Consider the following 24,708-nt stretch of genomic DNA (forward strand, 5'->3'; position numbering starts at 1 on the left):
ATATTAAAAGCCATTCAGGTCGCAGTCATTTATATTAATGATACCACTTTCAGATTACTGCAGGGTAATGGGGGCAAAAAAGTGTACATTCCCATGAGTGATGAGCCCTCCACGGTCGTCCTAAATTGCATTACAGAGGCAGTAATGATCAGTGTTGTTATTATGTAAACTGTGGTGAATCAGTTATTCATTCAATATGGTTCCTAATTGAATAATTAGATTCTTGTCTGTGTAAAGATATGCATGTTTGTCTTCCCCTGTGCTAGCAAGAGGCAACAGATGGAGCATGTTATGTAATGATATTGATGTAAATTAAAATCACAGATTATCCTGAGAGACATGTAACAATGTGACATGCTTATATATATATCATACTGAAGGTGATGAATACCTTCAGTCCGTTTGGATAACAGTATCTAGCCCAGGTGACAGTGACAGAGGGCTTGCTGTGTTTTTCATATGGAGAAAGACAACAGAAACTGCTACTGAGAGTGATGATTATATCATGTCTCATCCATCCAGGCTTCCCTCATACACATTTCCTGCCTGGAAACAAGCATCTACAGGGGCGGAGTATTGGGTAAACACTTGTCAAATCAGATTTTCTGCCTATTTATGTATGGGTTACATATTAACCACTTTATAGTCTGACGTAAATCTCAAAGGGGGAACATTTTAATAGATTTTTAATTAAACTGATGGTTCTTTGCCTTGTGTAGTTTGTCTCAAACTATGGCATATGCACATTTTGAATTTTCATACACAGAAAAATTACACAGTCTACCTGCACACCGGACCAATATACAGTACATGTCAGTATTTTTGAACTAATTACATATATTTATACATATTTTTATATCATGACATTTGGTGGTATTGTCAGTCAGTTGTCAGTCTGTCCACGACTTTTTCAAGAAATGTTGTGAAGACATTCATGGTCCCCAGCAGATACATCGTATTGCCTTTGGTGATCTCTGCTTTCCTCCAGCTTCATCATGATGTTCTTAGGTGAAACGTCTTGAATAGCATCTTGGGAATCTCCTGACTTTTCCGTTAGCTCTAGCAGCACCACCAGGTCAACAAGACCAAGAGTCTGGAAAACAGTGGCAGCGTGCACAGCTCTAAATCCTGAGCGATCGGGTGCATGGTCTAGGCTGACTCGACAAGATGAATAAAATAACAGCACCCACAGTTAAATAGTCTTATTATTTAACATGGGACAAGTCAATACACAAATGCATTTCAGCTATAAGCAATCATCAGCACCAATGCTAATGGTGGTGCTATGTGAAAAGTCGAGGAATCACCAAAGCTATTACGATTCATCAAGTTCAAGTTCTGCGGCAATCCATTGAATAGTTGTTAAGATATTTCAGTCTGGACCAAAGTGGTGGACTAACTGACCGATCCATTCCTAGAGCCACGATTTTAGGGTCAGAGTTGAGCAAGTCTAAGAGTCTACATGCTACTGGCTCAGTGAGGCTGTGCTTACAACCAGGTCTGTGCTTACAGACCATCATTTCACTCAAATCACAAATGTCTGGGTGCTCAGGTAGTCTAGCGGTTAAGGCACATACCACATAACTGTATAATCTAAATAAAGTCAGGGAATCACCGAACCATAGATATCTCTATCATATTTAACAGCAACCCAAACTTGACCAAACTTGAGGAACAACTCACTGACACTGCTGTCCCTACAGTTATGTAAAAAAAATATGAATGTAACTTTAAGCTCTAATCTTCATGACAACAGCAAGTCACAGGCAGTCCACACAGAGGCTGCCACAGAGCTCCAGTGCCAGTGAACTTCCCTCTTTGAGGTCATCAGTCCAAGTAATTCAACTTAACCCTGCAATAGCAGACACTCCAGTCTGGCCCTGAGGCAGTGAGTCCTTCCCTGACCCACAGAATCACAACATCCCCTTTTACTAAAGCGGGGGCCTGGAAGTCATCATTGATACTGGCAACACACAGGGAGCACTGAGGTCATCAATAATGACTCCATTTACTTAACACCAACCCTAACACCTGCTCATTTATCATGGCTGACACATGTCAGCCTGGCCCATTTCTCACTGAGGAGCCGGCCAGCCACTGCAGATCTTGATCAGGTCACTTTGGCTCTGAGAGGGCTCTAGTGAGTAGATTAATACACAGAAGACATACAGAGTTAAGTGCAAGTAGTTAAACAGTCATGCTTGTAGCATAACTGGCTTTTCATTGCAACATCCGAGACTTTGCCCAGAAATTGTGCATGGATTTTAGGAATTCAGAATACTTTGATTATACTTGGTAAGTTAAGTGTTTCTGATGTTCGTTGCATTTTGCAGGACATTTGTGCACTAATTATTTTAACATAGGATTCTGTCCCATTTAAACATTAGTATGTGTAAAGGTTTGTCTGTCTGCTAAAACATCTCAGGAGAAAGACACTGAACCGTTACACTGTACCATATACATTATCATTTACATTTAGTCATTCGGTGGATACTTTTATCCAAAGCAACTTAAGAAGTGAGAGACATCACTAAAGCTTAAGTGCAGTAGGAGACCTTGGTGTAAATACTACCTCTATTTAATAAGTGCAAGGAGATCAAGAAAAGAAGGAAACTGGAGGAAAAAGGAAAGGAAAAAAATGAGAGAAGGAACATCATGAATGCAGATACTTCTACACAAGGACACAGGCACTCATGGTTTGATGAGAATGAAAATGGTGTGAATCATATGCTTTGGTCTGTGGAGCCACCTGCAACTCAACTGAGCACCTATAGGAGAGCTTGTGGTGGACCTCCACATACTGTAACTAAAGCCTTTCCACTACAGAAACTTAGCAAAACATGACAGAATATGTGACCATGGTCACACGTTCTGCATCTGTTTCCACTGTGGTCGGGACGATATAGTGTTACTAATTCTGTTCTCTGCTTTCAGGACGAGTTCCTGGAACTCAAATTTACTACGGCATTTTCATCAACAAAAATGCTTTAAATATGAATAAATTTAAAGAATGAATTGAGACTCTTGACGTTGGCTTTTCCTGTACTTGTAATGTTACATTAAAAATGTATCATTTATATCCCATACAGAAATGCAACATATGACATATGTGTCCCTTTATCAAGATGTTGCCATATATATCACCTATAAGAGGATATATTATTATTATCACATATATACTGTACATCCTCTAGATATATAAATATATAAGTTTATAACATATATGAAATACTCATAGTAAATGTTTTTATATAGACATATCAAAACATTTCTATGATAGATTTTTAGATGGTATGACATGACATGTTTTCACATGCTAATATATACTAATAAGTGTCTAAGAGCTGAGGCTCATGGGGAAGTAATTTTGCAAGTATTTGATCATAAACCAAAGCAGTGGACGAAAACATTTGACCCACAGGTTGGGCCAGATGAAAAGTCAGGGGATCACTTAAGCTATTACAAATCAGCCTGCGGGAAACGGGATTGTCTGTAATTTCATGACAATCAATCCAGTAACTGTCAAGAAATTTCACTTGTGGTGGTGCTACAGGAAACGTCAGGGGACCAAAGTCAGTAGTTTTCATCCTCTGGGGACTCTGAATGCTAAAAATGTCATGGCAATCCATCCAACAGTTGAGATATTCAGCCAGGAATGTGAACAAGCTGCGGGAAAACTGACTGACTGACTGACGAAATCCCTTTTTTTAGCTGTTAGAGTGTCTAAAAGATATTCAGCATGTTTATCTATTTATTCTGTTCCTGTAAATGACAAAATAAATGTTTTTTTAAATGTAAAGATTCCTTGTTTATGAGTTTAACTTTCTTTTTTTTTTTCTTCACCAGGACCGAGTTTGTTGCAGTTCTTAAACCAAATCTCTGAGGACCCTTTGCAGAACAAGTAGTAGCTTCCTTCAGTGGCCTTCAGCTCGATGCTCACAGAGTAGAACACAGAGTTGAAGATAGAGCTTCCTCAGGGACTTCATCAAGAAACTGTTCTCGTCTTCCACACGGCCTGTTTTCCCTGGACACACAGTGTTGATGATGTTGGCTCAGCTGACTCTGATGCCAAGGTCTAGTGTGTCTCAAGTAGACATGATGTTGATACATCTGAGCATTTATGGTGGAAGTCAGTGCACAAGTTTGTTCTTTTTTATGTTTCTTGTTCCTCATACCTGCTTTTAAAGTGAGTGGGCCTGGAACATTTCCCAGCATGCAACAGGCAGCGGGGAGAGAACACTCTGGACAGCTGGTCACTGGTCCACAACACAGTTACACAACACACAGATAAACGGATAGCTCATATCCAGGCCCAGGGGGAATACATGATTCAGGAATGTGGAGGAAACTCTTATGAACATGAATTCAAACCCCACAGGACGTCTCTGATGCACCACTTTCTCATTATGTTTTATACACTTTCAGTCTCTCTCTGTGGATATAAAAAAAGGATAATAATTATATTGAGTTTTAATAATAAAACTGGTGATGGAAAACACAAAATCAATTCTGATCACATAGCCTACAATTTAATTGTTATTAAGAGAAAAGAAGAACCTGATGCATTTAATCCTAGATAGTGCCTCCTTTTCAATAGCTCAGAAGATTGATTCTTTTCATGTTTTTCTCTTTTATTGTAGAAAATTAGATAATAGATCATTAGATTCATGGTTATTTTCTGTAAAGTTGATTTCTTGAGTGAAACATTTGCTGTCCTCCTACTTTAGCTCACCATCAGACCTTTTTAATAAAGTCCAAGTTTCCTACAAATCTGAGATGTTGCTCAAACAGAGACATTAATCTAATCGTTTGTTTCAGGATGAGTAAATATGTTGGAAGAGTTAACATCCAAGCTTTTCCTCATGTGAAGACCAAGTTTTCCACATTGTATCGGTGAGGAGTAACTCAGGTTCAGACATGCCCAGGAGTGGTGGAGATTTGCTCAGGTATGTTACTGGGCAGATGTGTGTGTCCTCTGTTCCACTGACAGGCGTTTGCCCTTTGGCCTTTAGTTTCGCTCTGACTGTATCTTTAAGTATGGGATGTGATTATTCTTACATTTCAATATAATCCTTGTTTTTTTTATAATGTACCTATTAGTGAATGCCTGTTGAAATTTCCCTTTTCAAATGAAATACAACCCTTTTAAAGATTTAATATATCATTGTCCAATTAATCATATTACATTCGTACAGCACGCACATCATTTTCGTATACAATTAAGACTGTGGTCAAGATAATTAGGATCCTCCACATAGCTGCAGTGTTGTTAGTCTTAGTGTAAAAAAAAAAAATCCAATTTACCATAAATCCTGTTGCTTCCTGACACAAACAGGATGTTGCTAGTTGTCTCCTTTTCCTCCTCTGGCCTCTTCATGTGTTTACAGATAAAGCAGAAACATGGAGACAGTGACAGCGCTAAAAACACAAAGTGGCTTCACAGTAAGAATTCTCTTATTCTCTTTATTTATAGCTCGATTAAATAATTCCTCCAAGACTAAGAATATGTTTCGGAAGAAAATTTTGTTAATCCCTTCAGTAGATTTCCAGATGTTTTGTAGAACATATGCCAAGCAGCACTGAAGCTGTTCTGCAGGCTCAAAGTGGAAGAGCACTTTACTAAAACACTTGTTGGTTCTTCCTTTAATCTGAGTAATATGATTTTATCAGAGTGATTTCATTCACCTTCACAACTGTGCCTTAACAGAGGGGAGAAGGATCAAAATTAATGCAGCAGATCCAACACTTTTTTTATCTAACACATTCTTCTTTGTCAAAACCTGCCTCCAGTGTTACCTACAATGACTGTCTGTCTGATGACTGTCATTTGGTCAGAGGTGTTTTCCATCTAGAGACGAGGAGTGGGCTGCAGAGGTCTGGTGAACTCACTTCTTGCTAACTCCACACCTCCAGATTCTTTTCATTTGCAAACTTGAAGTCTTCAGCCCGAACCAGTGCTGAGGCAATTTATCAGACACAGCTCCCTCTGGAGCCACAAAGGGCTTTATACAACTTTATACTCCCAAACACATGTGAGGCAGACTTTATAATTCCCTAAATGCAAGTTCAACTAAGGCAAGGTAACAGGGATAAAGACTGACAATAATCATGCTTATTGATAGTATATAAATGTCCATCCATCCTGTGAGGGTCACAGGAGTTAATCCCAGCTGACACAGGGTGAGGGTGGGGTTAAACCCTGGACAGGTCGCCAGTTTATCACAGGAGAAAGTTCCTGTATTTGGAGAACATACTAACTCCACACCGAAGCAGGGTTCAAACCCAGAACCTTCTTGCTGCGAGGTGTTAACCACTACACCACCGTTTATAAATGTATTAATGTTAAATACCACACATACTGTAGCACATCTTGTAAAAAGCAGTTCACTATACATTTATTCAAAGCTCTTTACAGCAGTGTTGGAGGTATTGTATTGGAGGTCTGCAGCACTGAAGGCCAATGAAAATATCTATTAAGCCAAATCCAAAAAGCTTGAGTTTTGTGTATAGAATGACTCTATATCCAAAATACAATGTACAGAAAAACAAAAATTTAATAAATATTGCTGCTACAAGGTTGAATAACTCGCAATGAAGATGTTTACCGAGTGAAAACTCACCCGCACTGGCAATCTTGATCATTTAAATCATGGATTTATTTTTTTGGTATAAGCAAGAAAACATTAAAGAAAGAAAACAACAACCGTTACAAATGACTCTGTGATAATGAGAGCTGCAACAACCTGTCCAGTAATCAATTAATCAATCTACAGAAAATTAGTCAGCAGCTATATTGAACTGTTGGTTTGAAGACATCACCTTGGAATTGAATCAATTAAGTGACAAAATAATCTGCAGATTAATCTGTGAAGAAAAATAATTGTTAGTTGCAGTGATGAGACACCCACAGAAAAGCTGTAGCTGTAGCATGCAGACACGGTGGCACAGCAAACCAAACAGAGAAGCTAGAGGGTCTCTTGTTGTTGTCCTGCCTTTGTTTTGTTGCCCTCCTCCTGCTGTCTTCAGCTCCATAGGAGAGCTGTGCAGGGCTTACAGAGTGCGCCTCTCAGCATCAATAATAGAGGGCTCACAGCACAGAGCACAGAAAGGACTGAGGCAGCGGGACAACTTAATACCATTCAGCTACTAATTAACTAATTGAAAGACGAAAGTCTCTAAATCTGGAAGTACAAATAACTCATTATGCCTCTTTGTGTCTGTACAGAAAGTGCTCATCTGTTTTAAAATGAGGCGTAAAATCAAGTGTACAGTGAGTGTGAAATCTTGTGGCTCAGCCCTATATTTGTCAATGAGATCAATGCTCTCTTATTACTGACAGCCACCACAGCCCATAAAGACCTGATTTGTTGTTGTCTCTGACTGTTTTTTTGTGTGGAGGAATTGTAGGTCGTGAGTCGAGTCCATAAAGTCAATCACAGGAAGCTGTAAAATGAGATGTTACCCACATTCATAAGGGCCTGGAGTAGAGGAAGACAGGGAGAAGAGGGAAAAGATATAGAGTCGGGGAGCTTCAGTGGAATGAAATGGACTCCATTTTTGTAAGTCCTCCTCTCCAGCTGTCAGCCCGCTCCCTATCCCATGGGGGGTTGCCACGGTGATAGGAGGCCACATGTCTTGGGGGCGTCGTTTTGGTCAAAGGACCCCATTGTTCTTGTGTTAAGCCGTCTTCAGTATGCCCGTCTGCCAGGGACAGGGGACTCGGCTTCACACCCCTCATACACACACACATACACACACACACACACACACACACACACACACTCTCTCTCTCTGTCTCCCGCCCACTCACACTCAGAAAACACACCCCACACCCACTTCTATAGAGGTGCAGTAGTTTGGCTGCGCACTTAAGATGTTCCCAATTAAGTTTTAAAATCAGACAAGGGAAGAGCACAGTCATAGCACGAGCAGCATAACATGATGCAGTTGGAAGAAACACACAGGCCTTAAGGACTCAGCAGTGGCACACAAGAAACTCTTTTCACACAAATGAATGTGCTTCTAAATTATTCCCTCTTCCGCGTGAGATAACATCAGTTCTTGTGACTTCTTTTATTTCCTCATAATTGATTAAGTTGACAGCTGAATAAGTAGCTATGTGCAACTCCCAACAGCCGCCACCAGATGGCAGCGTGGCCCCACTGTGTCTGCACAGCACTGCATTACTGGCTTTGTGATTCTGTCCATCCCTCTTCCATGGGAATAAAGAAGAGACCTTGGCGCACACACACACTAGGAGTCACAAACCTCTGGTGTCCTTCAGCCAAGTTAACTCTGACTTGATGTAAAAGGAGGGAGTCAATTACCCAGTGATGGATAGATTACGGCCATGCATCATTCTGGAAGCCAATTTTCCTATGTGAACTGAATCTGAAACTCAATTTGTTACTGCTCTCTTCGTTCCTTCCCGACAGATGGATGGAGCCAGTAAAGAGGAGCTGATTTGAATCTGTAACTGGTGGAATCTGAGGTTAGAGGTCAATTTACTTCCAGACATTTGGCTGTGTTCAAAATGTAGATCAGAATAGTAATTTATGCAGCGATTCACTCAGTTATGGCCAAAGGTTCTGGTTAATGTGAAAGGAAAGCTGCTGTAACTGGAACTGTAGCGACCACACAGCTGGAACATCACATTTGTGGAGATAGCGGCTGTTTTATTATCTGGATGAATTCTTATCCAATGAGTCTTAATCATCTGTTTAAATGAACACAGCTTGGTGTGATGGATCTCAACCAAAGTATTTATTTTATCAGTCTAGCAAGGTACACATTTCTGGAAACCCATTGAGAACATCAACTCATATTTAACTTGATGCAATGTATGGCTGTCACAATTAATTATCAGCAGGGTATAAGACCATCCATTAAAAGCTCAGATACCACAATGAGACAGGAACGTCTTCTGACATCTTTCTGTATGTCAACAGTATCAACGGTCACTAGAAGAAGAAAAAAACAAAACAAACTCCAGCTGCCACAAATAAAGAGAATTATTTGAGCCTATTAAGTTGATTTCTGTGTGTGAGGCAGATTCACTCTCCCCTCCCCCAGCCGTCTCCATCCATCCACAAAGAGTAGATATTGATTTGGAGATGCTCGATCCAGTGACTTTGGAGAGGGAGACTGAAGATGCACTGTGATTACCAGCTGAGTGGTTGGATATTGATTAGGAGGTGGTCAACAGACACGACTGGGCTCTCAGTGTGTATTGACTAACTTGGTTACCTCGCGGAATCTGGCAAGAAATTATCGGTCAGCTCTAATAATTCGGGCAGAACAAAAGCATTAAGGTTTTAGATAATGTTAAGCAATCAGCTCCTTCGTTGAAAAATCATTCCATTTAATTTTAAGAAAACAGGCTGGTTAGGCATGTATGACAGAGTGATGAACGCATCACTTATCTCCCTTTAATCTCAGTTCATTCAAATAAACACAGTCTCCCATCTGATCAATTTACAGTCTCATGAAGCATCGTCTTGTGTCTCCTCAGAGACTGAAGGTTGGGCGGGTGGAGCAGCGCTGACCCGCCGGCCCCGGGTCCTCCTGCGGGCCTCTTTGCCAGAGTCGGGAGAGGTCCGAGGCAGCCAGGCAAGACCTGCACTGCTGTTGCTGTTGCTCTGGTTCCTCAGACTGCGGCGTACAGAACGCTGCCCTCTAGTGGCGACAGGTTTGAACACATCTTCAAAATTAAAGTCAGCTTGCCAGGGGGCCAGGTCCAAATGAGCTACTCCCTCCTCTCCCTGGCTGTTTGAGCTCAACCTGCTGTTGTTTTCATGATCGCTCATTGCTTGGTCTCCCTGTCCGTTCTGCTCCACCTCATGGCTCTTTTGATGCTCCTCCATCTGGTCCCCCTGCTCCTGTAGGGCTGGGCTGTTTACAGAGCTCCTCCTGCCCTGCTTGGCTTTTCTTTTTGTTACCTCTGCTGGCAGATTCAAAGTGTAGTCGAGTTCTTCTCCTGGAGATGGGCAGACATTCAGACCAGCATGACATTCTGATTTCCTGTCTGAGTCTGTGCTTGGTGTACTGGCATTAAGTTCAATGGCAACACCTCCCTGTTCAGGTACAGTGTGGTTCAGCTGGGTTTCTCTTGATGCCTCAAGCTTTGTAGTGGTTTGGTCTTCACAGTGCTCCTCTGTCTTTCCTTCAGTCTGGTCCTGAGGTTCCTCTCTGAGCAGGTCACAGTCGCCAACACTGACCTTCCTTTTCAGTCTTCTCCCTCTGACCCTCTGCCCTGACAGCCTCCTGCCTCTCCCTGTGGTGCTTTCTGTACCGGAGTTGGGACATGTGACTGAATTTTCTAAAGGATTTTCCAAGGCGTGTGTCACAGTGAGGTCACCTGTCATTTGAGTGTCGTTATCCATTTCAGGGTTCATCTGGGTCTCTGGATTTTTGGCTGTTGGGAGAAATGAGAGACATACTGATGACCATAGTTTTTGAAGTGTTGCAAATTATGGGAAACTGTAAATAGGACAAGAAATACAGGGATTACAACATGTTTCTCTCCCAACAGCAAAGAAACAAAGTTTGTTATTGCCTTCATGTTCTGTGCAGCTCATGGAGGGAGTCTGCTGTGCTGACTGACTGATGAAGGACAGTTTCTCGGTGATGGGACTCAGGGTGGGGTTCTTGGAGGCGTATTCCCTAGAGCCATACAGGGAGCGGTCCACGTCCCTGTTCCACCGACGTGCAGCTGTGGAGGTCACCTGTGGAAACAATCTGCATCATGAGCACGTCTCTACTCTTTCTACTGAAAATGTTTTATGAGCTGGTGATATGATGGAGTGTACATCTAATCAACAGTACACTGGTTATCAGTGAATGAGATTATACTGAACTGATTCTTATCATCGTCAACAAATGAGTAAACAATGTTAGTTCGTAGAGCCCGACCAATTTATTGGCCTATCACAGATGTATCGGTATCTGTGTATATATTCTCCGATATGCGCCGATATGAAAAATTTTATTAAGAAGCAATAATGCAGTGGAAATGCTCGGGTCAAGTCAAGTTATATAGGCGGCATTTTATGTATATTTGATCCTTTGTTTTCATTTAAGCTGCTTTCATTTCATATCTTTTTCACAACCGTATATATATATATATATATTTACTCCCTAATATCGCTATTGGGCTCTATTATTTATAGTGAGAATTTTGGTGGGTAATTGGAGAAGTGCTGTTGTCAGAGGTCAGGGATTACTGAATAAATTATTAATAACTATATTTATGATATCACATAAACAACATGACAGTAAATAAAACTATTTCATTTAAGGGATTTACTTCTCGATGGGAGCTAAGGTGACTTTATACTGCACAGGCTACTGGGAAATTTCTCCTTTTTGGTTTGTCCTCTAATAATTTAAGTCTCATCTGAATGACACCTTTGCTTTAATTAAATTTCATCAGCTCTGCAACCACAGCAAATGTGTTTGGTTAATCTGATGGATAGGTATCCATTTAGACTGATACACAGCTATGATGGAGCACCTGAATGTACGAAGAAAAAAAGAAAAACCACAAAAGCTGTTAGAAGAGGCAGACACTACAAGCCCAGTAAATTGACTGTTGTAATGTGAGCCACAGTCAAGATAGCAACAGCTATCCAGACTGCAGACTGCCTTCAAATAACTGGTTTGATGCATTGGGGAATGTACTGTCAACCACGACCTACCTCATATTAATCTTGTCCAAATGGGCTTCAAAGCCCAAGTCTGGTGATATTCTCTAGTGTTATTATTGTCAACAAATTTCATAAAAACAGTAAAACCAGGAGTGAACGTACTGTGTGTGCATCCAAAACCTGATTCATCTTATTCCTCTGTGCCATGGAGCTTCAGTGTTGAAAAACTACTACAAACACATTGGTGAGCCACACCATCGTACTGAGAGACATGTTCCTTCATTATGACGCAACTAAAGTACCCATGCTCATTATGATGAACATGATGTCCATGAATCGTAGAATTAATCCTACATGCTCCATTGTGGAGCTGTAAACACTCACTAGTGCATCAAATCAGCCACTGAAAATAGAACATAAAAATAAAAAAAAAAAAATCAAGAAATTCACCATTTACCTCTGTCAGAGTTACTGGCCCTGTTCTGACCTGGTATTAACATCTGTCTCAGGTGATCTGATCACAAGTTGTCAGCTCTAAGTAGAGGTGTGAACACACACATTGAGGACATATTTGAGATCTGATCACTCAGGCCACATTCTTTTAGCAGTGTGAACACAAATGTGTCCTGGCCACATTGACACACAACTGATGTCCTCTCCAAGTCTAATTAGTCCCAACTGTTTCATGGCTTTTAAATTTTTTTTTTTTTTAATGTTTACATCTTCAGTAGGAATGAATGGCTCAGGCCTGAGAGCCACTCAGATGGACACACACTTTGGTTTGGGCCTTTTCGCAGAATTTGATGACAATAACAAAAATACTAAAGAGAAAATATCAGCAACCTTGTCCTTTAACATGACTACATGGGTCATAATAAAACAGCAGGCTCCCGACCCATGCACCACGTGGCACATTGTTATGATTTACTTTAATATTTCATCATGACCATGTGAAAAATAAGATAAATCTGCAGTGCTGTAGGAACATGTAAACGTATATACACACAGATCCTTTCCTCAACTCAGACAAAGTAAGTTGTAGTCAGAATGTGCAGCCATCAGCCCCCGACTGCCTCCCAGAAAGACAGGTCTACAGATCCCCGGGTGAAGTGGTGTAAAGAGAAATCAAACGAGCAGACTCCGCCAACTCACCTTCATCTTCCCGGCGGCCGACTTGGCAGCAGAGCGTGTCGACCTCTTCGCAGGTTCATTCTCCTCTGGTTGCTGGGGGAGCAAAGAGTTGGCATAAGGATATGTTACATAGAGGATGTCTGTGCCACACTCTCACACACTCACACAAAGTGGATATCCTCGGATGTGATTAAGTTCAGATCCAGTGGAATTAAACAGTAGATTAGATAGGAGCATGTTATGACCCTTAAATTATTGAGAAAGACAATCCTTGTCTGGTAAAAGGATATTTTTTGCAAGTGAGATCAAGCTGAGAGCAGTTTGTGGTAAGAGCAGACCTTTCTCTTTCGACTGCTGGAGCGAGCTGGAGCCTCACTGGTAGATTCATGCTCTGGTTCTGGCTGCTAAGACAGAAGTTTAGAAGTTTTTGGTGCATAAAATGGAAATTTCACAGTATGAGGTTTTATAGAGAATAGAAATAATTACTTTGGAAATATTAACAGCAGTACGGTAACAGCAGAAATGGTAAGCTGCGTGTCGCTAAAAATATATCTTAATATATATTATATTAATATATATATATCTTAAATGACCACATTGACCACTGACCTATCCATGAAAATAGTTTAAAAAAAATATAAAAAATGGGAGCAGACCTTTTTCCTTCGGTTGCTGGATCTGGCTGGAACTGGGGCTGGAGCTTCAGGTTGCTTTTCATTTTCAGGCAAGGAGGCAGGCTCATCCAGGACGTCCATGATGGAGGTTGTGCTGGGTTTAATCTCAGACTCTGAGGAAAAATACAGGATTAACAGTTTGTGACTTAACCTGTAGGTAACATTATTAAACTATTAAACTAAGTGTAACTGAATCCAAATGATAAAAGTATGGTGCTCCCTTGATACTTGCAAATTGTGGTTTACCGTATTTATCATTTTAACCACCACTATCCCCGTTTTTACACTTGCTGACTGGCAACTGGCTTTTTTTCCTTACGCTGACCTCTAGATGAGAAACCTGAGCTGTTTGAGCTACACGGTGTGATGTCCCCTCTGCTTAGTTGCAAGTTAAGCCCCTCTCTACATGACTGACTTTACAGATACTCCCAGTTCCCTTTTGTGTTTGTTTTGATAATTTTGTTGTAAATAAATTAGTTTGTTACTTTGTATACCTGTGTTTCCCATTTTTTGTTGCAGTCTAAGAGCTTGGCTGTAACAATGCTACAAATTTGAATGTCATTACTGATAAGCCTTATAGCTCAACACTCCTGGATTTGTCAGGAGACAGGACGAGACAGAGAAGGGGGGAAGGGATGAAGTTAAGTGACAATGAAAAGAAAAAAACATCAAGAAGGCAGTTCACCTGTTTCTCTCAGAGAAATAGCCTCCTCATGGAAAGCAGTGTTTAAGTTCAACGGCCGGGAGTCCCACATATATTCTGAAATTTTAACATGCAGGAAGAGCTGTTATCATACAGAGTTTAATTACATTTTATGGGAGACAATAAACTGTAACTCTCATGGTGAAACTGTAATAACCAACCTGCACCACTTGTCACTGCAGAGTCAATCTCCTCCATTGAGGGGAAAACAATCTAGGACCAGAAAATAAAGAAAAACAATGTTGCTTAGTGATGATGAATTCAACATGTGAAATCTAGAGAAGATAGTGGCTCATATTCTGGTTCTTCTCAGTGACGTATAATTATCAACAATACAACCTATAGATACTGTATATTCAATTATAACTTACAAGTATACTAAGAGAAAAAACTGCATTGGCTAAACAAAAACCACAAAACATAGATACATGTGTCAGGACTACTAACAAACATCTATTTTGCTGTAGTTTCCTGGATGTTTGTGGCTGTGTGCTGCCTGACTGTCCAGGTTATCTCTGTGTAAACGTTCAATGTTGTATCCATTATTTTTTTTTAATGTTCAATAAAAACAATCCCGGCGTCTTGTCTACCTTTCCAGACGTCTCCTCACTGTCCTCTCCCACAAGCTGCATTCTGCAGCAGCGAGGCATTGCAAGTGTTGGGGAGGCACCAAACATGGTGGGGCTGCTGAGGTCTGGCTGAGCTTGCGGGGTCTGGGATTCACTCCTCTGTGGCGTCTTGAGCAATGAGCGCAGCTGTAAGCCCTGACCTGGTGTGGGTGCTCGAGCCGGTGTGCCCCCCTTCTGTAGTGGGGTGCTGGGGGGCAGGTTCTTATCAAAGAACTCAGGAGAGAGCGGACCTCCAAAGCGCACCCTCTTTTTGTTCTTAACTGAGGACATCCCAGTGGAGTCATCCTGCCCTGCACAGAAAGGAAAACCTTGATTGCACAACTAAGCCATTTATTCATTTACGTAGAGGCACAGAGTTTCTATACTATAAACTCTTAAGACTGTAGACATGGTGCTTGGTGTTTCATTAATAATTGGTAAAACTCCCAAACATCTCACAAAAGTTATGAAAGTTAAATCAACATAGATTTAAGGTTTTCAGGTATTTTCATGCCAATTAGACAAGAAAATAGTAAAAGACACAAGTCATTTCTTGGTTTATTTTTACATAATTTCTTAAATTCACCTTTTAAAAGGCACCAGCATATAACTTAATACCCGAGTGTTTCATATCAAAATTTCCAAGAGCACTGTGTAAAGACATAATTTGGCCCAAAGGCTCAAAAGTCAAAGACAGATTTTTGAAATTCTTCAAATCTCTAGTGGATGAACTGTTTTGGTGTTTGAAATGGGTTTACCAAAGTCTTCCTAAAATATGAAATGTACGATAAATGCATAAAATTAATCTTGGTCATATAACTCTTTTATTGTCACTTTACTTTCACCATATGTTAGAGGGACTGAGATAAAATTCGACTGAATAATTACTTCCTATTCCATATCAAACATCATGTGATGTGTGCAAACGAAAAATTAGCATTACAACACATTCCCACCGCTGCTTTGTAAAACTGCTGCAACAACTTCCGTAGCTGTAAACGTTTGCTCCATTTTTCAAACCTCTCCAGTGTCGACTGAATGAAAACTGCAGTGTTCCTAAGGCAACAGGTAAGTCCTAAGGATTTCATGAGTTTTACAGATAGTTGATGGACTGATTGGCTGAGTCGCATATGATCTCACAAGAAGGAGGATTGGAAAGTGAAGAGCCTACAGTTCTAAACCATATTTCTATGCTGTATTAGCGGAAAAATATTGAAAGATCACAAAAACATTGCATTGACACTACCTAAAAGACATAAGGTGTTCTCCAACATGGAAAACTCAAAAGGTTGTAGGTGAATTTCCTCTCTACAAATACAACTTGGACACTATCCCGGTACGGAGCCTGGATACACAGCATCTAGCCTAGCCTCAAAAGCTAAAGCAGATAAAAGGCCAGTTACTCTAACACGGCCACAGAGAGCAGTGTGTGTTTACCTGTAGGCTTCGTCTCCAGCAGAGAAGGGACAGAGGGGATGTAGACGGGGGAGGCAGGGTGAGCTGGAGAAGCTACTGCAGGATCATCAGGTGGTGGTTGACTGGGGCTTTGTAGTTCAAAGGCACCATCCTGTTGACAGAGAATTCATTAGCTCCCACATTCTGTTGGACTGTAGTTTGAGGAGCTTCAAAAAACAGGTTGTTACGCAGAGGAAGTGTTATTGAAATAAATCTGATACTAGCATCTATTTTTTGTTCCGATACCATTTTTTTCCTTAGCGATACCGATTCCAATACCTGAACTTGTGTATTGGCTGATACCGAGTGTCGGCCTGATACCAATGTGTGAAAAAACATTTAAAATAGCTGTATACGTCTAACCCTGTATGGATGTGATAACACTGTTGTCATTGTTATATGGCTCAGGTTAAACCCTTTGTAAAACATGAACAAAAACATGAATGCCCATGAATGTATGAATGCACTGTAACTGTGATCACTATGAGCGGTGTCGCACTTAGTGATCAACACACTGACCAACTGCTTACATGAATCAAAAAGCTTGAGACAGAGTCAATGCTGTAAAAATACTGTAATCAGATAACAGTAATCAAATCGTTCAGTTACAGTGTTCATCGTGGGTCTTTTCTTACTTGACAACATATGCAAAAAGAATTTTAAAAATTTCATAGCCTACTACTGCGAGATGTCATACACGAGGATCTCTTGCCACAGTATGTAACCACCAGTAGTGACCATCCTTCCATACTCTTCCAACATTACTTCACTGTGTGTGAGTATTTGTGTGTGTGTGTGTGTGTGTGTGTGTGTGTGCGTGCGTGTGTAGGAACATTAATAAAATAACAATTCCTACACTAGTTGTCTTAACACTGTACTCTAATAATAATTAAATGTTATTTTTTCATTTCAAGGAAAACAAACACTGTAATTAGTGATAAGTACATAAGAGAGAGCTTTTGAAAAATAAAGTGCTTAATTAAACAAAAAAATAGTAGTGAAAAAAGTCTATCTTGAGTTTCCCTTTTTCTTATTTTTTGTTAACTCCATAAACTCCATGTTAACACCCTCTGCCATTTTTATAATAAACAACCAACTTATCTTAACAACTGAACAGCTTTAACACATCCTTCTCTTCTTATATCCAACTCCACCACTTTTGCCATTTATTTCTTACTGTCTCTCATCTTGTCTCACTGTGTGTGTATGTGTGTGTGTGTGTCTGTGCATGCACACACACACACCTAACTCACTGGCTTGAGTGACAGTGATTGGCTGAGCAGCGTCACGTGACCAGTGCCATTAAGGCTAGAAAAGTGGTGCCAGAAAGACTCAAAATGTAATAAATTCTCAATTTATAGGTTATAGTTCTGGATCCGGATAGGACAGCAACTGGGTCTGACGGTCCACCTATTAGTGACCTCGGCCAACAGCTACTGTTAAGCTTGATTTCTGGGAAAATTGCTGTTTTATTTGGGTGTGAAACTATCAAGTTTATCAATATATTATTTGGTATCGGATTAGTGCGTAAACCCTTGTGCTCCAGTAGTTTAGGCAGTATTGGAGAAAGTATACTGTCTGTGAAATGATTTAGTCCATTCATCTAATGAAGCTCACTATAGATGTTTTCGTTACATTCTTCCTTGCTAAGGTTTATTTAAAAAGGTAAGATTCAACATTTTGGAAAATACACTTATTCACTTTCTTGTTGAGAGTTAGATGAGAGCAGCAATCCCACACCCATGAACTATATCTTTGCCAGGTGCAGTGACTCCATGTTTTGGCATCACCTTGAGGTTACCAAGCAATCTGCAGAGACTCGAGGAAATTACTGTGATGAGTCAAGAAAAAGTTCTAAGACATAACTCCTTGTAAAACCGCAAGTTCACAGCTCTGTTTGTGTATGGATTAAACAAAAAAGATAAAATGTGTTGATTAATCAGCTTCAGAGGTGCAGGTAGGCTGAATTTTATAACTTTAGACAGAGCCAGGCGAGTCGTGTCCCCGTTTTGAAGAAGTGTGTTTCCCAAAATGTCGAGCTGTTCCTTTAAAACAGATCTGCTGACAAAAGAGGAGCTGAAAATGTTACTCTTATCAAGCGAGATAGTGCAAAAACACACATCCTCGGTACTATGGCCTAGCCTAGAGTGCTGCTTTCTCAGTTCATACATTCGTGTCACTTTATCAGATTCCCAGTTCACTCAGTTGAGGTGCACCTGTTTTAAAGTGAAACATTTTGCTGTGCCGACCAGTTTTTCCCACACAGCAATCAGTGCTGACCTCTGACAAATAAACCACTTGTCCTACAGCTGCTTCAAAATAAATGCTTACCAGTGGTCCTCTGGTGGAAAATGTGTTTTCAAAATATACCAATCACAGGAAATGTTCTCTTAACGCACAAATACAGCTCCAATATGGTCGAACAAAAGCAGATCAGATGAGGCCGTTATATCTTAGATGAAAGCAAGAGCATGAATGTAGCAGGGCAAAAAAACCACCCCAATTACAGAGTGCCCTGAACTAAATCTAGTAACATTTTTAGAAATGGCGCTCCCTGTTGCTAGCATGACCACACATGTTGAGTACTTTCAGGCAAGACAGCTCTTGGTTAAAGGAGGAGATGGTCACAGTTTGGCTCCACTTGGCAGCACACAATTCATTCAGAAAATTGTGAGCTTCATTGGTTAACGTTGCAAATATCACTTCACTTTGGCAGTTTTCTGCTTGAATTCTTACTGAGTCTGGTTGTGCTGTCAATTACACAACAACTCTTAACTGGTTTTAGCTGTGTGTTTTTTTTTTTCCATTTTCTCTTTCTCCCATTTTCTCTACACCCCATTTGTGTGTGTGTGTGTGTGTGTGTGTGTGTGTGTGTGGTGTGTGTGTGTGTGTCTGGATTAAGACCAAACCTGTTGTTTCTTAGTGGGGGAACAGCCCTCAAAGTCATCATGTAGGGCTGGGGAAATAAGCACAGCTTGGGCCTCTTCCACAGTCTCTTTGGATGGCAGTGGTCTTTGTGTCAAAATCTGTGTCACCGGTTCGTCAGCCTCCTGTGGACATGATAAAGGAATACCCGCTGCTTTCATTCTGATGCACTGCACCACAACAGAAAGAACATTTCTCTCATGGGCACAGAATATAATGAATTTGATAATTTGCTGCTTTAGTGTTTTCAGTGATACAGAATATTTAAAACCTGATATTGCTCTTCACAAAATGCACACAAAAGCTCCAAGTTCAAAAACCAAAGACAAAAAACATGCATTAGTAAATAAATAAACCTCAATACCCAGGACTTAAAATCAAACTTGGTTTGAGAGTGCTGTTTTTCTCTTCTTTGATGCTTGTAGTCGAAAAGACCTGTCTAGCACTGACATCTACCATTAATAGAAGAGTTAAAAATAAATCGGTGGATTCAACGGTAGCCAAGTACAGAGAAGTAAAACCTTTTAGTTAAATTATTTACAGCAGTCAAGTCAGTACATGGTCAGAGTTAGTGTACCTCCTGCTCCTTCAAACTGAAGTGGAGGATAGGAGCGCTGGCCTCTCTAATCTGCACCTCACAGGCTTCCAGGGGGCCCAGACACCTCCTCTTTTTGGTCGTGGGCGTCATCATTGGAGGGTGGTTTTCCTTGCCTCCATCAATGCTGCTCTCATCTAAGAGGGAAAAAAACACCTATTAAAAAGGAACATTAGATAAACATTCAAAAACAAAAGGGACTTGGGGACACCTAAGCCAAATAGAAATAAAATATCACACATCAAATAAACATAAATAGCTGGAAAAAGCTTAAAACAAACTTGATCAAAGGAATGGAGATACAGTCTCATTTCAGCAACAAACAGCTCAGAAACCGGCTCATTTAGGAGGCTAACCAAGCTTAAAAGAAATGACTGTTGTCAGAGTCGGGCCTAAACTGTGCTACGCATTAATCCACTGCTTTGAACGGTGCCTCCAGACATCATAAAGAAATCCTACTGGCATAGATCCTCTTCGAGAGATGAAACTATTAATCCTGTGGCAATGAGGCAGCCTCACCAGACAGATAATCTCTTGTCTTGATGCATCCTCCAATGTTTCTGTCCTGCCTTGGCATCGGATCACAGACCTCACTCTCCTCCACATCCATCAGGCTCTGGAAGGAGGCCATCTTCTGCCTCAGTGTGGAAGCGACCCGGGGAGGGAAGGGGCTACTTCTGACACGCTGAGAGTTGAGACAGCAAAAAAAAAAAAATCACACACACACAAAATCCAGGAATATTATGGTTAGTAAAGCACCTTGAGAATATTCTGTCATTACCATTCACACAAGAATAAAAGAAATCTTCCCTTCAAGTGAAATATGACTGAAAATGTATCTCTTTAGTATCAGACTCACCACCTGCAGACTGGAGAATTGGTTTTCACGGTGGAAGAAAGGACAAAAAGTCCGCAGAAACCACTTCTGCAGCATAATACCCTTCTGCGCTGTCCACGATAGACTCACTATTTTCCAAATATGCACAGCTCTGTCATCATCATATGGCTAAATGAAGATAAGACTGAGATCCTCCTAGTTGGCCCAAAAAAATAAGAGATCTTGTTCTTGCTAAACTGGGACATCTGGCCTCACAGACATTAACACAAGTAAGAAACCTTGGTGTCATTTTACATTCTGATCTCGATTTTATGGCCCATTTTGATTATTTGGCCAAAACATATTTTATCATTTGTGCAACATTGCGAAGGTAAAACCTCTACTGAGCCAACAATATGCTGAAAAGCTTGTTCATGATTTTGTTTCTAGTCATTTTGACTAATGTAACACTCTGTATACTGGCCTACCAAAAAGAAGAAACAAGCATTATTACACTGTCACGTAGTTTGACCTTTCTCTTCACATTGATCTGGTCAAGGCTTGTTTTGGGGTAGGCAAAATATTTGTTTCATCCTGTTTATTCCCTCACACTGAGTTTTAATGACAGAGACGCCAACAGGGAGGCTCTGCTTGCTTTAAAGTAATGCACAGTCTTTTCATTGAGTAATACTGACTAGTCTATTGTATTAAACTATGATATTTCTACTTCAACAAGGATCATTTGACAAAAATTTAATTTAACTGAAGAATTCTCCAAGAGAAAAGTGAACTTGAAAAGTGACATGTACAATTATAATTTCTCAGGTAAACCCATTTTCCTCTAATTACGTAATTTATGTCAGTCCTTAAAAATCAACTGGTCTAGTTCTACTTTGTATTGTTTGATATTACTGAGCAAGGGGTCTGTTGTTTTCTTTGGATTTCATTACATTAGTTTTAAATGTGTGCGTACATACTGCTATACATGAGTGAGGCTGAGTAATGCCCTGCGTATAGATACAAGTTATTTCTTTATAACAACATATAGTGTATAACATAGGTTAATTAAGCTACACATTCTGCGACACTCATTGACATGTGGAAATATAAATATATTCATTTGAGAAAATATAATTGTACAAGTTCTGACCAATTCAGAACAGCCTGTGTGTTGGTGGAGAAATCTTCAGTTAAATTTCTTTTTTTAATTTCATATCCTTGAAGTAGAAATATTACAGTTTCTACATTACATTATTCAGTGAGAATGTGTATTGTGGGCTGCCAAACTTGGATTTTCAGTGTCACAGCAATCCCCTGTACATAATATTGCTTTAGTTAACAGTCAGAGCAAGAGACCCATCTCTTCTCTTCTTCTCTGTTCTTTTACTCTATTAGGCTAATGTTGATGCAGACAGCAAGTCTCGATATATACACTTCTTGAGTGTGCTTCACGGACTCTGATCATGGCTGCACACAGCTCAGTGCTATATCTGGACACAATACCAGTAATCTTACATAAGCAACTGTGTGTGAGACAAGTCAGATATTATAGCCTCACTCCCCCTCAGGTCAGGCTATGATAATACATTTACTCAAGCTGACATGATGTAGCACATGTTTTAACAGAGGGTTTTGTTTACAAAAACCAATTACTATTTTTTTATACATGATATAATTGCAAACAGAGAGAAAGCCAGTGCATGTTTCACAGTAAATATTTATTTAATAATTGTTAGGTTAAATAGGCTTTAAAAATATCAATATCTTACAGTGTACCTATGCATAAATAAAGTGTGTGTATTTGGTGCTGGATTCAAGGGGCTGGATCAAGAAAAAGTTTTGTTGAAAGCAAGATCAGTATGCATTAAGAATTGTATGTAGTTGAAGCAGTGACAGTCCTTGTGTGTGTCTGACAAAGTATGCTGCGCAGTCACAGACAGTATCAGAAATATAAGTCAGCTTTAATATTGATCACACAGGGCTGACCAAAAGCCACACTAGCCTCACACTCTGAAATGATGCGACATGGGTGCAAGATTTGCTCAACTGTGTCCTGAGTAACATCTCACCTCTGGAGTTAGGTGAGTTGGTGGAGTCTTCATTCTCTGTTGTGCCATGAAGCGGATGAGAGAGTTTGTCTCTGGGGAGCCCCGGACACCGATGCTCGACCGCCGCCTCGCCTTTATTTGTGCTAGACGAGACTTATCTAGAGCAAGAGGGAGAAGAATATGACTTCACTAACACTTAACTGTTGCAATATACAGGGAATATAAACATACTCTCATTTTATGAATCAGTCATGCTGAAGAGTACATCTGTTACTGTTTTAGTTGTAGTTGTGGCTGTAGTGTGGTTTAATACGCTCATATTTCTTCTTGAATGGTTTGAATCCTTATATTACAGATTATAACAAACCCATCAAGTATTTCTATAGCTTTTCTCATTGTCTCTTCCAGTGGTGACTGCGCACAGCAGAATCAATACAAAGCAAACAACTCTGTCTTATAGTATATGCTGTTTAGCACCAAATAAGAGCCAATTCCCTCACCTTTGTGGTTTGATGATACTGCTGGGGTAAAACTCTGGACAGAGATGCCAAACTGACAAGGTGTGAGCTCTGAGAAATTCAGGGGGGCTGAAGTGCCATTTAAAACAGCAGGGGAGTCCTCTTCAGAGGGGGACAACATTTTCTCCTTTTGGTCTCCCTCAGTGCCAGTGGTGTTCAACTCTACGGTAGCCATCTGCATAGAGTAGATCATATAATTCAAGAGCAGCTGCACCACAAGAACATTTCCATTGTAAACAACAGTTACTAGGTGAAATTTAAGATGGATGACAACAGAGGACCGGTCAGACACTTTATTCCCACAATATGGCCTACTGTTCTAACACGAGTCAAGCTTGTAGGCTAGTGCAGCGAATAACAATATGAATGAACATTTTGTATGAACAAAACTTCATGCCAGAGCGTTGATGTTGTATTGACTTTAGTTGGATGCTAATATAATTAGCTTAACACCCTCGTTTACATATGAAAACACGGTGAGTTAACTCAAAACGTCCCGCGTGTGGTTTATAACAAATGCATTTGTTGAATACGTATAACGAACTGAATGGGTCGAGCACATCTTACAGCTACTGACACAGAGCCTGCCACAGGCGTTACTATGGCTGACTAGCTAGGAATAGGAAAACTAAAGCTAATTGTTTAACGCTTGTTCCTTCATACGGGACGTTAGCTCACAGCAGCAACAGTAGTGTTGACGAGTGACAGCAAGTTAAACACTTACCTTGTAAATTTAAGGAAAATGACAGGGGGTTCTACTGTTAAAAAAATATATATATATGTATATATGTAAAAGCACATACAGACTATAATGTCATAAAAAGGTCATCCATGCCCCAATACATGTTCCTACAAAATAAAAACGATAAGAAAGGAGCAGCAGAGGACGATTCAAATAACGCTCCACGCCAGAGCCAGAGCCAGAGCCAGCGGCGTATGGATCCCTCCGCGAAAAAACTCTGCCACACTCGTAAACACTCGTACAACTTCAAACCATGCTATATACAATGTAGCCTTGGTTTTAGTTGAAAAATATTTTTAAAAAAACATCAACGCTCGTTGTAAAAAAAAAATCGATAATAAGTGCGAAAATGTATCGTTAGAGGGAACTAACTTCCGTATTTTAAGGGCTTGAAAGGGGCCGGAACTCGATTAATATGAATTGGCCAATAGAAATACCAGACAAGAATCCGCGTGGCCTCCCACAGTCAAAGCAGGACAGACAGATAGTTAGCCCCTCCCCCTGCTGTCTCTAAGCTGAAAGACACCGGGAAATTATTCTGCACAACCTATGCACTTGTTCAACCAAGATACACACCCGTTTCCATTGACCCACAAGGCAACAATGTGTTTGGTCAGTCTCCCCTGTTTACCACTCCAACTTTCTTCCATCGAAACAACCTTCACAAAGTGTCAATGAGGTAATACATCTCTGTGGGGCCTTAGACATTTACATAGTTAATATAAAGTTCAGAGGGGACTCTTCAGGGAGATTCACATACTCCTCAGCTCTTGGATCTAGTGTAGCGGACTATGCAATTGCTGACATGGATCTTTCGGTATTATATAGTATATATATGATTCACTGT

At 40.3% G+C, this 24,708-nt stretch overlaps 1 protein-coding gene across 2 annotated transcripts; it reads right to left on the reverse strand.

The window, feature by feature from the left end:
* Positions 1-8,741: 8,741 nt before the first annotated feature.
* cdca2 (cell division cycle associated 2) lies at positions 8,742-24,173 on the reverse strand. Of its 2 annotated transcripts, none has more exons than XM_023397547.2 (15): positions 23,844-24,173; positions 23,102-23,294; positions 22,623-22,759; positions 20,256-20,421; positions 19,719-19,873; positions 19,126-19,266; positions 16,199-16,328; positions 14,744-15,072; positions 14,315-14,366; positions 14,136-14,210; positions 13,433-13,563; positions 13,115-13,177; positions 12,798-12,869; positions 10,556-10,724; positions 8,742-10,414 (listed from the first exon to the last, which is right to left on the reverse strand). In XM_023397547.2, exons 2-15 carry the CDS (start codon positions 23,292-23,294, stop codon positions 9,483-9,485), a joined length of 2,745 nt encoding a protein of 914 aa, XP_023253315.1. In that variant the 5' UTR covers positions 23,844-24,173; the 3' UTR covers positions 8,742-9,482. The 2 variants fall into 2 exon arrangements, with proteins under 2 accessions (XP_023253315.1, XP_023253314.1); XM_023397546.2 differs by having other exon boundaries at positions 13,115-13,180; positions 23,844-24,172.
* Positions 24,174-24,708: the final 535 nt, after the last annotated feature.

Source organism: Seriola lalandi, unplaced genomic scaffold (assembly GCF_002814215.2).
Source record: "Seriola lalandi dorsalis isolate HSWRI2012SDOR001 ecotype SW California unplaced genomic scaffold, Sedor1 jcf7180002054883, whole genome shotgun sequence".
NCBI classification, from domain to species: domain Eukaryota; kingdom Metazoa; phylum Chordata; class Actinopteri; order Carangiformes; family Carangidae; genus Seriola; species Seriola lalandi.